The 14,610-nt window shown below is 42.3% G+C and overlaps 1 protein-coding gene across 2 annotated transcripts in view; it reads right to left on the bottom strand.

Moving 5' to 3' along the window:
- Positions 1-14,610, bottom strand: part of LOC143981309 (zinc finger FYVE domain-containing protein 21-like) — a 59,747-nt gene that overhangs the window by 5,768 nt on the left and 39,369 nt on the right. The window contains exons 5-7 of one of the 2 annotated variants that reach the window (XM_077479104.1): positions 13,445-13,536; positions 8,473-8,520; positions 842-984 (exon numbers count right to left, since the gene is read on the bottom strand). In XM_077479104.1, coding sequence (XP_077335230.1) covers positions 842-984; positions 8,473-8,520; positions 13,445-13,536 — 283 coding nt within the window. The remainder of the gene's footprint in view (positions 1-841; positions 985-8,472; positions 8,521-13,444; positions 13,537-14,610) is intronic. The other variant, XM_077479105.1, reaches the window with a different exon arrangement.

Genomic DNA, 14,610 nt, shown 5'->3' with positions numbered 1-14,610 from the left:
CCCATTCCTTGTAAACAAATATGCCAAAAATAGACAGGATAGGGAATCACCTTAGTGACACACACCGCCTTTCTTGCCACCAGTGTCCATCTGCAGCTTTTTTTTTTTTTTTTTTTTACACGGTCCTTTAACCTGTAGGGTCCTGACACACTTACAACATTGACATACACATATTATGGCCAATTTTTTTTTTTTTTTTTTTTTGGACAGGGTCTAATTAACCTACCAGCATGTCTTTGGAGTGTGGGAGGAAACCAGAGTACCCGGAGGTAACCCACACAGGCACAGGGAGAACATGCAAACTCCAGGCAGATAGTGTCGTGGTCGGGATTTGAACCAGCAACCCTATCACTGCTAGGTGAAAGTGCTGACCACTACACCAATGTGCTGCCCCACTTTTGGGGTGGGAGTCCAGTCCAGTCATGTGCATCCCACATGAGACTACTCACTGGTTGCCCTAGTCCTGGATGGGGTTGGTGTAGATGTATGTAGCTAGAGGTCTGCATGCTCTCGGTGGCCAAGCTGGGGTGACTAGTAGGATCTAAATCTAGCCTGTTGCCCAGTCTGGCTGTTGATTGAAGATCAAAAAAAATAAAAAAAATAAAAAAGTGAGGTTAAACCTGTCAAGAAAATAAAATAAAAACTCTACGGTAAAGATTCTTGCTGGTGCGTGTCCCTCAAAAAAAAAAAAGAAACCGAAAGATTGCTTTTCAGTACGAACCACAATGGAGAGTAATGTTGGCCACAAGCACTAGCCACACTGGCCTGCACAATACTATGCACAGGGCAGAAACAAAGGAGAGACTCCTCCACAATGACACATATATATCTTAGGAGATACCTTGTGCATAGCAGCCAGCCAGGACGCTGACGTTTTCTTGTTACTATTAAAGTCTTCACTTGTTGTAAACTTCATCTGTGAGAGATCATCGGAGTCGGCACTCTTATACTGAAGCAGCATCCCAGTAGCTCGACTGTTTCCTCCTGCATATTGCATAAGCAGTTAGTACACATCATTCTATAGATATACACTTACATATTCCAAGCACAAAACAGATTGTGTATGCCACACAAACCTCTAACAAGCAGCAGCATATTAGAGCTAAATAAAAAACATATACTGAATATACAGACAGCGGCCAATCAGCCTTCTGAGAATTCCCCCGTCTTTTACCACGCTCACACTGCAGCAAACAACCTGAGCAGCATGCTGGTTGGCTCATGTACACATTTTAAATATCTGTGACTTCCCGTGATATTTCCTACAAGTTCTGTACAGGGAATTCAGTACACAAACGTCTTATGCATTAGCCAACTGGTGGTGATCTCAGGGCATGTGTGCTGCGAATGTGAAGACAGATTAGGTCAGCATTTATCAAGCCCCCTCTGTACGGTTATTCATAGAAAATTGGAAGCAGCCGTCCCTTATAAAAACAGTATTTCCCTTAATGTGGCATGTTGTGGTTAAAATTCTGACTGAAGTTACCCCATACACATGGCGTCTATCCAGATGACTAAGGCTTTTGAAAAGAGTATGGAAAAAAATAAAATAAAAAAATCAGCAAACGTTAGCAAATAGCACTTTGGAATCTGGCAGTGCTTGGTATTACTAGTCCTGTACCTATCTGATGACAACTCAGCATGGGGCTGACTAGAGTCTTTCATGGCCTCTTTGCAGTGTCTAAGCACAGAGGCACTTTCATTAGGCAATTACTGTCCTCAAACAACTCCTCTATGCAACAGTTAGGGCACATCTATATTGTATGCTTGGAATCTGAAGCAAGCCTACAGTTGCAGAGGAGACACCCTCTGGTACCATATGCTAGAGCTGCACGATTCTGGCTAAAATGAGAATCACAATTTTCTTTGCTTAGAAGATAGATCACGATTCTCTCACAATTCTCGCGGCGTAACATCATCTTTCACATTAAAACAAAAAAAAACAAAAAAAAATTAGCTAACTTTACTGTTTTTTTTTTTTTTTTAATTATTGAAGTCTATTTTTTCCCCAAACAATTGCATTTGAAAGACTGTTGGGCAAACAGTGTGACATAAAATATTGCAGCAATTGCCATTTTATTCCCTAGGGTCTCTGCTAAAATTATACACATACATACAGTGGTGTGAAAAAGTGTTTCCCCTTCCTCATTTCCTGTTCCTTTGCATGTTTGTCACACTTAAGTGTTTCGGAAACATCAAACCAATTTAAACAATAGTCAAGGACAACACAAGTAAACACAAAATGCAATTTGTAAATGAAGGTGTTTATTATTAAAGGTGAAAAAAAATCCAAACCATCATGGCCCTGTGTGAAAAAGTGATTGCCCCCTAAACCTAATAACTGGTTGGGCCACCCATAGCAGCAACAACTGCAACCAAGCGTTTGCGATAACGTGCAATGAGGCTTTTACAGCGTCCTGGAGGAATTTTGGCCCACTCATCTTTGCAGAATTGTCCTAATTCAGTTACATTAGAGGGTTTTCGAGCATGAACGGCCTTTTTAAGGTCATACCACAACATCTCAATAGGATTCAGGTCAGGACTTTGGCTAGGCCACTCCAAAGTCTTCATTTTGTTTTTCTTCAGCCATTCGGTGGTGGACTTGCTGGTGTGTTTAGGATCATTGTCCTGCTGCAGAACCCAAGTTCGTTTCAGCTTGAGTACACGAACAGATGGTCGGACATTCTCCTTCAGGATCTCTTGGTAGACAGCAGAATTCATAGTTCCTTTTATCACAGCAAGTCTTCCAGGTCCTGAAGCAGCAAAACAGCCCCAGACCATCACACTACCACCACCATATTTTACTGTTGGTATAATGTTCTTTTTATGAAATGCAGTGTTCCTTCTACGCCAGATATACTTGGACACACACCTTCCAAAGAGTTCCACTTTTGTCTCATCGGTCCACAGAATGTTGTCCCAAAAGTCTTGGGGATCATCAAGATGTGTTGTGGAGAAATTGAGACGAGCTTTGATGTTCTTTTTGCTCAGCAGTGGTTTTCTTCTTGGAACTCTGCCATGCAGGCCATTTTTGCCCAGTCTTTTCCTGATGGTGGAGGCATGAACGCTGACCTTAACTGAGGCAAGTGAGGCCTGCAGTTCCTTGGACGTTGTTGTGGGGTCTTTTGTGACCTCTTGGATGAGTCGTCGCTGCGCTCTTGGGGTAATTTTGGGCGGCCGGCCACTCCTGGGAAGGTTCACCACTGTTCCATGTCTTCACCATTTGTGGATAATGGCTCTCACTGTGGTTCGCTGGATTCCCAAAGCTTTGGAAATGGCTTTATAACCCTTTCCAGACTGATAGATCTCAATTACTTTCTTTCTCAATTGTTCCTGAATTTCTTTGGGTCTCAGCATGATGTGTAGCTTTTAAGGATCTTCTGGTGGACCTTACTGTGTCAAGCAGCTCCTATTTAAGTGATGCCTTGATTGTGAACAGGTGTGGCAATAATCAGGCCTGGGTGTGGCTAGAGAAATTGAACTCAGGTGTGGACAACCACAGTTATAGTATGTTTTAACAAGGGGGGCAATCACTTTTTCACACAGGGCCATGATGGTTTGGATTTTTTTCACCTTTAATAATAAACACCTTCATTTACAAATTGCATTTTGTGTTTACTTGTGTTGTCCTTGACTATTGTTTAAATTGGTTTGATGTTCCGAAACACTTAAGTGTGACAAACATGCAAAGGAACAGGAAATGAGGAAGGGGGCAAACACTTTTTCACACCACTGTATATACATATATACACACACATTATATATATAAACACATACATATACATATATGTGTGTGTGTGTGTGTATACACACACATATACATAATATATATATATATATAATATATATATATATATATATATATATATATAATATATATATATATATATATATATATATATATATATATATATATATATATATATATATATATATATATATATATATATAATATTATATTATATATAATTTTTTTATTTACTTTATTAATGTTTGGGTGTTCCAAATAATTTTCTAGCAAAAAATATTGATTTTAACTTCTCCGGTGTCACAATTGGCACCTTACAGGGGGGAGGGGGGTGGAGATACCTGTCAAAGACAGGTATTTACACCCACTTCTGGGCGTAGACTCCCATGGGAGTCTATGTCATTTCCTGCCCTGCCGCGCTGTCTGCTGGGACACACACGGGTCCCAGTGACAGCGTGGACAATTCCTATTGCGCTGCGCGACTCGCACATGCGCAGTAGGGAACCGGGAAGTGAAGCCGATTCGCTTCACTTCCTGATTCCCTCACCTAGAATGGTGACGGCAGCAGCCGAGAGCCGAGCGATCGATCAGCCTCGGCATCGCTGGAACCTGGGACAAGTGAGTGTCCATTTATTAAAAGTCAGCAGCTGTAGTATTTATAGCTGCTGGCTTTTAATATTTTTTTTTTAGGTGGAATCCCTCTTTAAGAAAGAAGTGTCAGAAAAAGATTTAGACTTTAAGTGGTTAAACTTCCTGCATTTACACCTGGTTGAAAGCTTGGCAGACTGCCCAGATTATTTGTTTACACAAGAAGTTCTATCCCTTTGATCTAAGAAGTTAGTTACAATGTTTCATGCAAGTTCTAAACTTGGCAGACTGCCCTGGATGCTTTGTTTTGACAGCTGAGTGAGCAGATAATCTCTCCACTTGTTTATATGAAAGAATCGCCTACTCTCAGTGGGAGAGATCGTCAGAGGAGAGAATCGAGATCGCGATTTTATAATGATTAATCGTGCAGCTCTACCATATGCTACCTTAGGTGTGCTGGACAGTTTCTTGACATATTCCAGTTTTTTAAGCTCCTATGTAAATATCAGCACACGACTGGAGGGACCCCCACCCATGTCAGCTACCAGGCACTACTGCATTATAGGAATATGCATTTTAAAAGGAGGACGGACCAGCAAAAAAGCAAGGTAGTCTGGGTTTCTGATGGTAAGATATGGCGCCAGAGGCTGACTGCGTTATGGCTAAAGGCTTTTACTTTTCATGCACACATTGCATTTGGGCTTAAAGTGGAAGTAAACTCCCCTATCGTTTTCAGCCAAGGAAGCTGCCATCTTTGCCTCTGTTTAATCTTCAACTGCTATGGTGCTGCACATGTGATTCGTGATGACACCAGCCAATGGATGGTTTGATAGCTGAGAGCACAGCCAATGTGCAGTTAGCATTCCCGGCATGCTTTTTTTTTTTTAACTGTTTACATAGATGAGTTTACTTCCACTTTAAAGCGGAAGTAAACCCATCGATCTAACAGTTTGAAAAAACAGTTCCATTCCCGGCATGCCGGAAATGTTAACTGTCACATTGGTTGTGCTCTCAACCAAACTGTCAAACCATCCAATGGCTGGTGTCATAACTGATCACATGTGCAGCTTCATGGCAGTTTAAGATTAAAAGGGAGGCCAAGATGGCAGCTTCCTTGGCTGAAAACGATAGGAGGGTTTACTTCCACTTTAAATTCTATCTCTGTGTTCCTGGGCTGGAAAATAATCTGGATACGGGTAAAAAGGGCATTTTGTCTATACAATCCAACCAACTTAAATATTTCTGAACACACTGGTCCAGAAACATGGATCTTCTGAGTATGCATGGAGAGAGGAAGAGACTAGGTTCCCTTGCAAAATGTAGCGAGTGGCTAAAAAATACCCAAGACATCCTAGGCTGGGCTGCTGGAGGAATTTAGCATATTATGCTGCTACAGACAGACATGAGAGTTGTTTCTCAAGTCAAAACCGAGAAGCCCCCTGTTGCCCTATTAAATGTCTGATTTGACAGTAACCACACATTTCCTCCCAGCTCCTGAATGTCTAACTAAATCAAATAAAGCCACTCAGTTAAGAGAAATGTAAACAACCTTTGGCCTCTGTTACTATAGCACAGGGTTGCCCAAACTTTTGAAGAGAAAGGGCCGCTTGAGCGACTTGGTAACCGGTCACGGGCCACGCAGTGGGCGGATGACAGGTCCGTGTCCACTCTGCATATGCAGAGCAGACACAGCCCACTCTACTCTATTGGTCCTCAGACCCGATCCACCCAGATGGAAAGGTATGGATCCCCTTCTGGGTTTTTTGGTGGATCGGAATGGAGGTAAGCAGGTGTAAATTTCATGCATTTGGTATCACTCTGACAGCAGTTGGCACTGTAAAACAAAGAATTGGCTTACGTGGCGTTGCTCCACAGCGCTTGCTTCCTCTACCACCGTCTTCATTCAAAACACTGATGCTCTGGGATGGCGGGTCGGCAACCCACGATCTGTACTTGCCAACCCCCCACATCCCAGAATGCTCAGCAGGCCACATGTGGCCCCCGGGCCACTGTTTGGGCACCCCTGTTCTAGCACATGGTTACATTCCTGGTTTTCATTATGGAAGGCAGAATAAGTGTAAAGCTGGGACATTGTTTTCAGAGATACAGCTGCTTCCAGAGCTCATGCTTAACTTTGCTTGATGTTCACAAGTCAAAAGAATCAAAATAAGGGCACAGCTTTTAAAAAAAATAAAAATAATAATAATAATAATAATAATAATAATAAATGTATTCCCAAAAAAATAAAAATAAATAAGACAGAGATTATATATATATATATATTATATATATATATATATATATATATATATATATATATTTTTTTTTTTGGGGGGGGGGGGGAATATAAAAAAGGAAAAACCTGCAGAATGACAGCTACATTTATTAAATCACAATATAAAAATAAAAAAACAAAAACAGGAGACCTGATCAGAGAAATGTATTGCAGTCATGCATGAAAAGAAAACATCACTTTTGTTGAGATAAACATGATTGTAAGTTGTTGCTGTTGATACTGATAGATACCAATACTCCATCTTCCTATACCATGTGGGCCAGATACTGACTTTTTGTATTTCTTGGAATCTCCAGCTCCAATACCCCTTTATAGGCACACTACAAATGCTGTATTGTGTAGAATATAAAATAAAACCAAAATAAAAAAAAAAATCTATTAGAGAACAAGAAGCCCTGCTTGGATTTTCTGCAGGTTGGAGCTGGGAATATATCTACTCAATGGTTACCCAAAACGAGTTAACATGTAGTTGGGTAAGCTTGTGCACCAACTGATAAACCCACAAATGGCTTTGACAGACCAACCTTGGAAACCTGGTGAATTTTTCAGTCTAGGTTTTTTGTGTAAATATTTGTTCTCAGAAGACCACCAAAAAAAACAAACGGGCTTCCAAGTTTGGAGTGCCCCCCCCCCCCCCCCCAGCAAAAATGCAAAAAACTGTGCCACTCCAATAAGTGGTAGTAACACAGCCATATCCAAACAGTGGTATAGTGAGAACCCCTACCAAACAGGTGGGCATTGGGAAAGGTTACCCAATATCTCTCTAAAAGTGGCAACCCCCTTCTAATACTTCCTTCTCTCAGTGGAAATGTTATAAAACATTACACATGGAGAAATTCATGGAGGCAACCACGTCTATAGATCGCAGGGAGTATATGTATTCTACTCAACATACTACAGGCAACACTACAAAACTGTTTTCTCCTTTAGAAGTAAATTTTGCCCTCTGGTAAGTGAGCCTTTGATATGGCTATTAGAGTTCAGCATTCATTGGAGAGATCAGAAACAATCTTGAACCATAAAGGCCTAATCTGGGTTTGCAATTTCACACCTGTAGACACAAATGGCAAGAAGCCACAGAAACCAAATGAGAAGATTTTCAAATTGAAGGGCGATTGGTTACTGTGGTTTGCTGTGCAGCGTCCTCTCAATTTCTCAAGAAAAAAAAAAAAAAAAAAAGCAAATATGGGGAGAGTGTAGGCATGCAGGCTAGTATCAGCATAGGCTTGCAGGAATAGTTGGCCTGCAGCCTGTAAAGAATGCTACTGCTCGATTAGCAAGTCATTAATTTAGTTGCAGTAAAATTTAAAGTGGATGTAAACCTCAGACATGAAATATGAACAACGTTTATTCCTCTATTGTGTGTACTTGTCTCAATTAAAAGCACTGTCACCAGCATCAATCTCTTCTGACAAGTTTTCCCGACACCAAGAGAAAAATGGTGACAGAGGAGGGAGCGCCAGCAGATTAACAGCCTCAGCTGTGTAGATAACATGAGTAAAACAACAATAAGTTGTCAGAGTTCTCCTCGCGGAACTCTGCAGTGTAACTTCTGCTCTTCACCCCCTTTTTTCTGAACTCTCAGATAAGCTTTATAATTCAGCACTTTGAACGAATGAAGAGAAGAGAGGACTGCATTGTAGGAGGATTTGTTTAATCCTTGTGCATCACCTGAAGCCACTCACTTCACTGGGTATATGTAAGGGTTTACAACCACTTTAAAAAGAGAATTGGTTTTGGAGTACATGGATTGGAGGAGGTGAGAAATATCCATTTGGGAAGCAATTAATCACAGGGCTGACACAACATGCGGACAGGCACACTCCCCTCATCCTCTGACCTTCTGTGATGCATTGGCTCTCCAGCAGACTGGTGTATGTGTGAATATCTTTGTACATCAAAGCAGCGTGTGCAGTGAAAAAAGAAAAGTCATTGAGCATACTATAAATTCATGAAAACACACAGTTAATTGAAAAAGAAATGCATGTTATTGTCAGGAAATGCTACAGTAATAAAAGACGTGCCATTTAAAATGACTGACTAAAAAAAAAAAAAAAAAAAAAAAAAAGAATAAGGCAAAACAACTTACCATTGTGTTATTATGTGAATAGAAATGCAGTAAAAAGAGTACCAGGATTATTTAATAAAAACAAAGAACAGGGGCGGTAACCCTCAGCTTCTGAATCAGAAGTCACGTCTCACAGCTATAGTCGTAATAAACTGAAATTGGCCTGGCTGTTATGGTTTATTGCACTATGCACGTCATCAGTGTCTTAAAACACCCAAAAAAAAAATAAAAAATAAAGGTACAATCTCTAGGGCTGTCATCCTTATCCATACTTCACTACTTAAGGAACCACTGAACTAGTATACAGGTCAGCTGTCCTGATAATTTTCTGTCTGCATCCTTGTCTCACGTGAGTCAGTGACACACCAAGTAGAGAATAAGGATAAGAATGAAGCTGAACTTTGCATCTTCCACGAGTCAGCAATAGCAGTTCATATTTTTTCTCTCTAAACAGATTCCTAAAAAAAAAAAAAAAAAAAAAAAAAAACACAACACGCACAACAAGCATACCTACAGGCATACCCCACTTTTAAGTACATAATGGGGTTTATTTACTAAAGCTGGAAAGTGCAAAATCAGGCTCACTTCTGCATAGAAGCCAATCGGCTTCCAACACCAGCTTGTTCAATTAAAGAGGAGAGCCAGCTTTAAAAAAAATTTTTTTTAAAAGTCAGCAGCTGCAAACACTGTAGCTGCTGACTTTTAATAAGCAGTTACCTGTCCAGGGCGCCTGCGATGTTGGCCGCCCGAGGCCGACCCATCCCTCGGCTCTCAGGTCCCGGCGCCGCCATTTTAACTAAGGGAAACAGTGGAGGCTTGCGGCTTCACTGCCCGTTTCCTACTGCGCATGCGCGAGTCACGCAGCGCTTTGTGAATGGGGCGCGCTGTGTTCTGGGACACACAGTTCCCAGAACACACAGCGCCCCATTACCCAGAAGACGCCGCACGGAGGAGGGAAGACCGAAGTTTACCGCGGAGGAGGAAGAGGCAGATTAGGACGATATGCCTAGCAAAAGGCATTTCTGGTACGTTTAAAAAAAAAAAAAAAAAAAAAAAAAGTCTTTTTTTTAAAGATTTTTTGCTAAATTTTTACGTATTTTTGTTTTTCAGGGTGGCCCTCCACTTTAGGCTTTAGTAATAAAACCTGGAAACCTGGTTTCTATGCAGAAGTGAGTCTATCAGCTTCCAGGTTTTATTACCAAAGCTTAATTGAACAAGCTGGTGTTGGAAGCTGATTGGCTTCTATGCAGAAGTGAGCCTGATTTTGCACTTTACAGCTTTAGTAAATAAACCCCATTGTGTACATCAAGAGTGGGGTATGCCTGTATTACCTATTCACAACTGGAAAGTGTTGTTCTGCTGAATCCTTCTCCTCCATTCCTTTTCCTTTGTTGAAAAACTTTTACTTGCCAATAGCACAGTTGGTCCCCTTTCACACGGGACGGATCAGTAATGATCCGCCCCGTGATGATCCGCTTGCTCAGCGGGGATCGCTCCATTGTCCCCGCTGACCACCCTGTCAGCTCTCCGCTCTCCTCTATGGGGGAATCGGATGAACAGGGACCGTCTGTCCGTGTTCATCTGATCCGCTCTGCAGACGGATAGAAAAATAGGATTTTCCTCCGTCTGCAGAATCGGACAATTGCGGAGGCGGACGATATGATGAACATCCGCAGACACCCGCTATCCCATAGGAATGCATGTATGTCCGTATTTCATCCGCAAACGGATGGATGAAATACGGACATACTGTCCACATGTGTGAAAGGGGCCTTAGGCTTTGTACACACGGTCTGATTGTTGGGCGACTGAGCGGCTGATCTTTGTCAAAAGCGCGTGTGCAGGATTTTGTCTAGCATACCAACTATCCGCAAATTGTCATTTGACAAACAGGAACGTAGTGACGTACTATGAGAGTATAAGGAGGAAGTTCATTTCTCAAGTGCCACCCTTTGGGCCCCTTCTGCTAATTTCGTGTAAGTAGAAGTTTGGTGAGCGTTGATTTGTGATTTTCAGAGCGTACAAAACAAATGGCTTTTAAAATACGTTTGGCATAACTACATCAGTATCACCAGCAAAGCAGCTTCATTACTATCCCATTAAAGAAGATGAGAATGTGCGCTACATTTTATCAAATGTGTCACAAATGTTAATTCTAGATTACGAAACAGTCGTTTATCAGACCGAATTCTTCCCAGTGGCTCCTTGATTCCGAGCATGCGCATTTGTTTTTTTTGCGACGATTTCTGTACTGACCATCTGAAAATCAGATGTTGAGTTTACAGCCAACAATTTTTTAGCCTGCTTTTGTGTCCGACGAAAAAGTCAAATCGGCTGTCGGAAGCACCGTACTACCGATTCGAAAACCCGCAGACAGTTCATCTTATGAATTTTCCCTTCTGATTTTCGTACCGTGTGTACGAGGCCCAAGTAACATCTTCAGGACACAGTGCAACTCAATTTGGTGGCCTGCTTTCGATGTGAGACTATGTGCTGCTTATCCATCATTAACCACTTAAGCCCCGGACCAATTTGCAGCCAAAGGACCAGACTCATTTTTGCGATTCGGCACTGCGTCGCTATAACTGACAATTGCGTGCTCGTGTGGCGTGGCTCCCAAAAAAAAAATTGGCGTCCTTTTTTCCCCCCCACAAATAGAGCTTTCTTTTGGTGGTATTTGATCACCTCTGCGGTTTTTATTTTTTTGCGCTATAAACAAAAATAGAGCGACAATTTTGAAAAAAAAAAAAAAAAATCAATATTTTTTACTTTTTGCTATAATAAATATCCCCCAAAAATATATAAAAAAAACATTTTTCTCCTCAGTTTAGGCCGATACGTATTAGTCTACATATTTTTGGTAAAAATCGCAATTAGCGATTATTGATTGGTTTGCGCAAAAGTTCTAGCGTTTACAAAATAGGGGATAGTTTTATAGCATTTTTTTTTTTTTACTAGTAATGGAGGTGATCAGCGATTTTTATTGTGACTGCGACATTATGGCGGACACATGGGACATTTTTGACATTTTTTGGACCACTGTCATTTATACAGCAATCAGTGCTATTTAAATGCACTGATTCCTGTGTAAATGACACTGGCAGTGAAGGAGTTAACCACTAGGGGGCAGTGTAGGGGTTATGTATGACGTTATGCGTTTTTTTTATTGTAGAGGGGGGCGTGGCCTGGCATGTGACGTCACTGATCGTCCTTCCCTATAAAAAGGGAAGAGACGATTGGTGACAGCCACACTAGGAAGCACGGAGAGAGGTTTGTTTACACAGACCTATGCTCGTTCTTCAGCTCTGTGACCAGATTGTGGGATACCGGCGATCGGTCCTCCGGTCCCACGGTCACGGAGCTCAGGAACGGGTCGGGAGCGCGCCAGCGGCGGCACGCTCCCAACCCATGGCTGGGCACATAAAGAGCCACGTACAGGTATGCGATTGTGCCCAGCCGTGCCATTCTGCCGACGAATATCAGCGTGAGGCGATCCTTAAGTGGTTATACAACCACTAAGGACTGCTTAAAGAGAAAGTAAACTCCCATCTCTGCCTTTTACCTATAGGTAAGCCTATAAGGCTCACCTATAGGTAGTGTAAATATTTTGTAAACGTGCACCATTTAGGAGATATTTATTGTACATGCAGCCCGTGACATCCCTGGCACATGCGCTCTTAAAGGAACGGACACCTGGGCTGTTCCTTCAGAGCCCTGTGCCGTAAATGGCGGCTCCCTCGCGCATGTGCAGGAGTGACCAGTCACAGAGCCGGAGTCCGCAAACCCGAAAGCAAGACAGGTGAAGATGGGACTGTCTGCAGCTCTGACATCGCGGAGCTGGAAGGGCTTTGTTTTAAGGAAAGTTTAACTAGCACATTATGATGACATTACCTTGGAGGGTACAGAATAAAAAAAAAAAAAAAAAAAAAAAAACACACACACACACACAACAAAACAAACACACACACACACAACAAAACAAACACACACACACACAACAAAACAAACACACACACACACACACAACAAAACAAACACAACAAAACACACAACAAAACACACAACAAAACACACAACAAAACACACAACAAAACACACACACACACACACCACGTCCAGCTGTATACAACCACTTTAAAATTGCTTTAGGTTTATTTTATTATGATCATTTTTTTTTTTTTCAGCGTGCTTTAAATAGAGTTAGGGACTAAAAAAAAGTAGATTGCTTGGTAGAGGGTTTTTCCATTAATATCATATTTAGGGAATTGACTCTCTTTCCCCTACACTGTTGATAGCAGGAAATGTCACCGCTCTCCAGCTTGCTTTGTATGCGAGTGCATGGAAACTCAGGCAGGTTCAGGCAGGAAAGGGCCTTCCTATGCTCCCCACAGACCTGACTGCAAATACCCGGCTGTACTCATGATCTCAGCACTAATTAAAAAAAATAAAAAAAATAAAAAAAAATGATTGTCTTGGGATTTCCCTGCTCTGACACATTTCACACTAGTATAAAGCACATCAGAACGGGAAAGGCCAAGGCCACACTTTTTATGCGAGTAACAAAGTTTTATTGAAATGCTAAGATCATTGGTGTGCCGTCAGTAATTTGCAGTATCCTACGCTATTGGTGACTGTTTTGTCTACCAATTCTACACACAGCCATTAACATTTTTTTTTTTTGCTCAACCTCACACCAGGTAGCTGGGAGTTGAAAACAAAATATGTGTTTTTAATAACTCCTTACCTCCAGGAGTAAACCCTTCAGTGAGTATCTGAACAGCTGAAATTCGAGCAACTTCTATTTCATAATGGTTCTCTCCATCAAGGAACAAATATCTACAGTCAAAAGGAAAAACATAGTTAGATATTTAGTCCCAACACAAACTAAACACTATGGGGTTGGTTTACTAAAAATGAAGAACGCTAAATCTGGTGTAGCCGTGTATGGTAGCCAATAGGCTAACTTCACCTTGTTCAATTAAAGGGGTTGTAAAGATTTGTGTTTTTCCACTTAAATGCATTCTATGCATTAACGCGAAAAAAAAAACCTGGCAGTGACCGGCCCCCAGCCCCCTCTGTTTTACTTACTTGAATCTGTGAACTTGTCCCACGGGGGAAGCGCTCTCTCTCGGCTAGGGGGTTCTCAGCTGTTGATTGGATAGATTGATAGCAGCGCAGCCATTGTCTCCCGCTGCTGTCAATCAAATCCAGGGAAGCGGCTGCCAGGGAGGCGGGCACGAGTCCTGCATTCGGGGGAGCGCTCTTGCAAGGTAACCCCCCCCCCCCCCCCCCCCGGAGAAGCATTCTGATGTGGGGGGGGGGGGGGGGGGGGTGTGGACGTGAGAGTTGCTGTTAGACCCCAGAAGAGCAGGTTCAGGGCCATTCTACAAAACAAGCTGCACAGTGGAGGTATGACATGTTTGTTATTTAAACAAAAAGAACCTTTAGTATCACCTTAAAGCAGATGTTCGCACAAAAGAACCCCCCCCCCCCCCCCCCCCCGGTGTCACACTTGGCACCTTTCATCTGTACCTGACCTCAGAAATGTTCTTTTGGCTGATGGAGTCCAAATTCCTATAGAAGCATTTCCCAACTTTAACATAGAAAAAGTACCTTTTTAAAGCCGAGGTTCACACAAAAATTGATCCTCCGCTTTTCGGAACCCTCCTCCCCTCCGGTGTCACATTTGGCACCTTACAGGGGGGAGGGGGGGGATGCAGAAACCTATCTAAGACAGGTATTTGCACCCACTTCGGGGCATAGACTCCAATGGGAGTCTACGCCTCTTCCCCCCCCCCCCCCCCCCCCGCGCGCTGTCTGCTGGGATACACACGGGTCCCAGAGACAGCAGGGACCATTCGGATTGCTCTGCAAGACTTGTTCATGCGCATTGGTGAAGCCACAAGCCAC

This window comes from Lithobates pipiens, unplaced genomic scaffold (assembly GCF_037356315.1).
Source record: "Lithobates pipiens isolate NorthernLeopardFrog02 unplaced genomic scaffold, aLitPip1_a1.2 Scaffold_138, whole genome shotgun sequence".
Classification (NCBI taxonomy): Eukaryota; Metazoa; Chordata; class Amphibia; order Anura; family Ranidae; genus Lithobates; species Lithobates pipiens.
The sequence above is the reverse complement of the archived record's forward strand: the minus strand, read 5'-3'. Positions and strand labels throughout refer to the sequence as shown.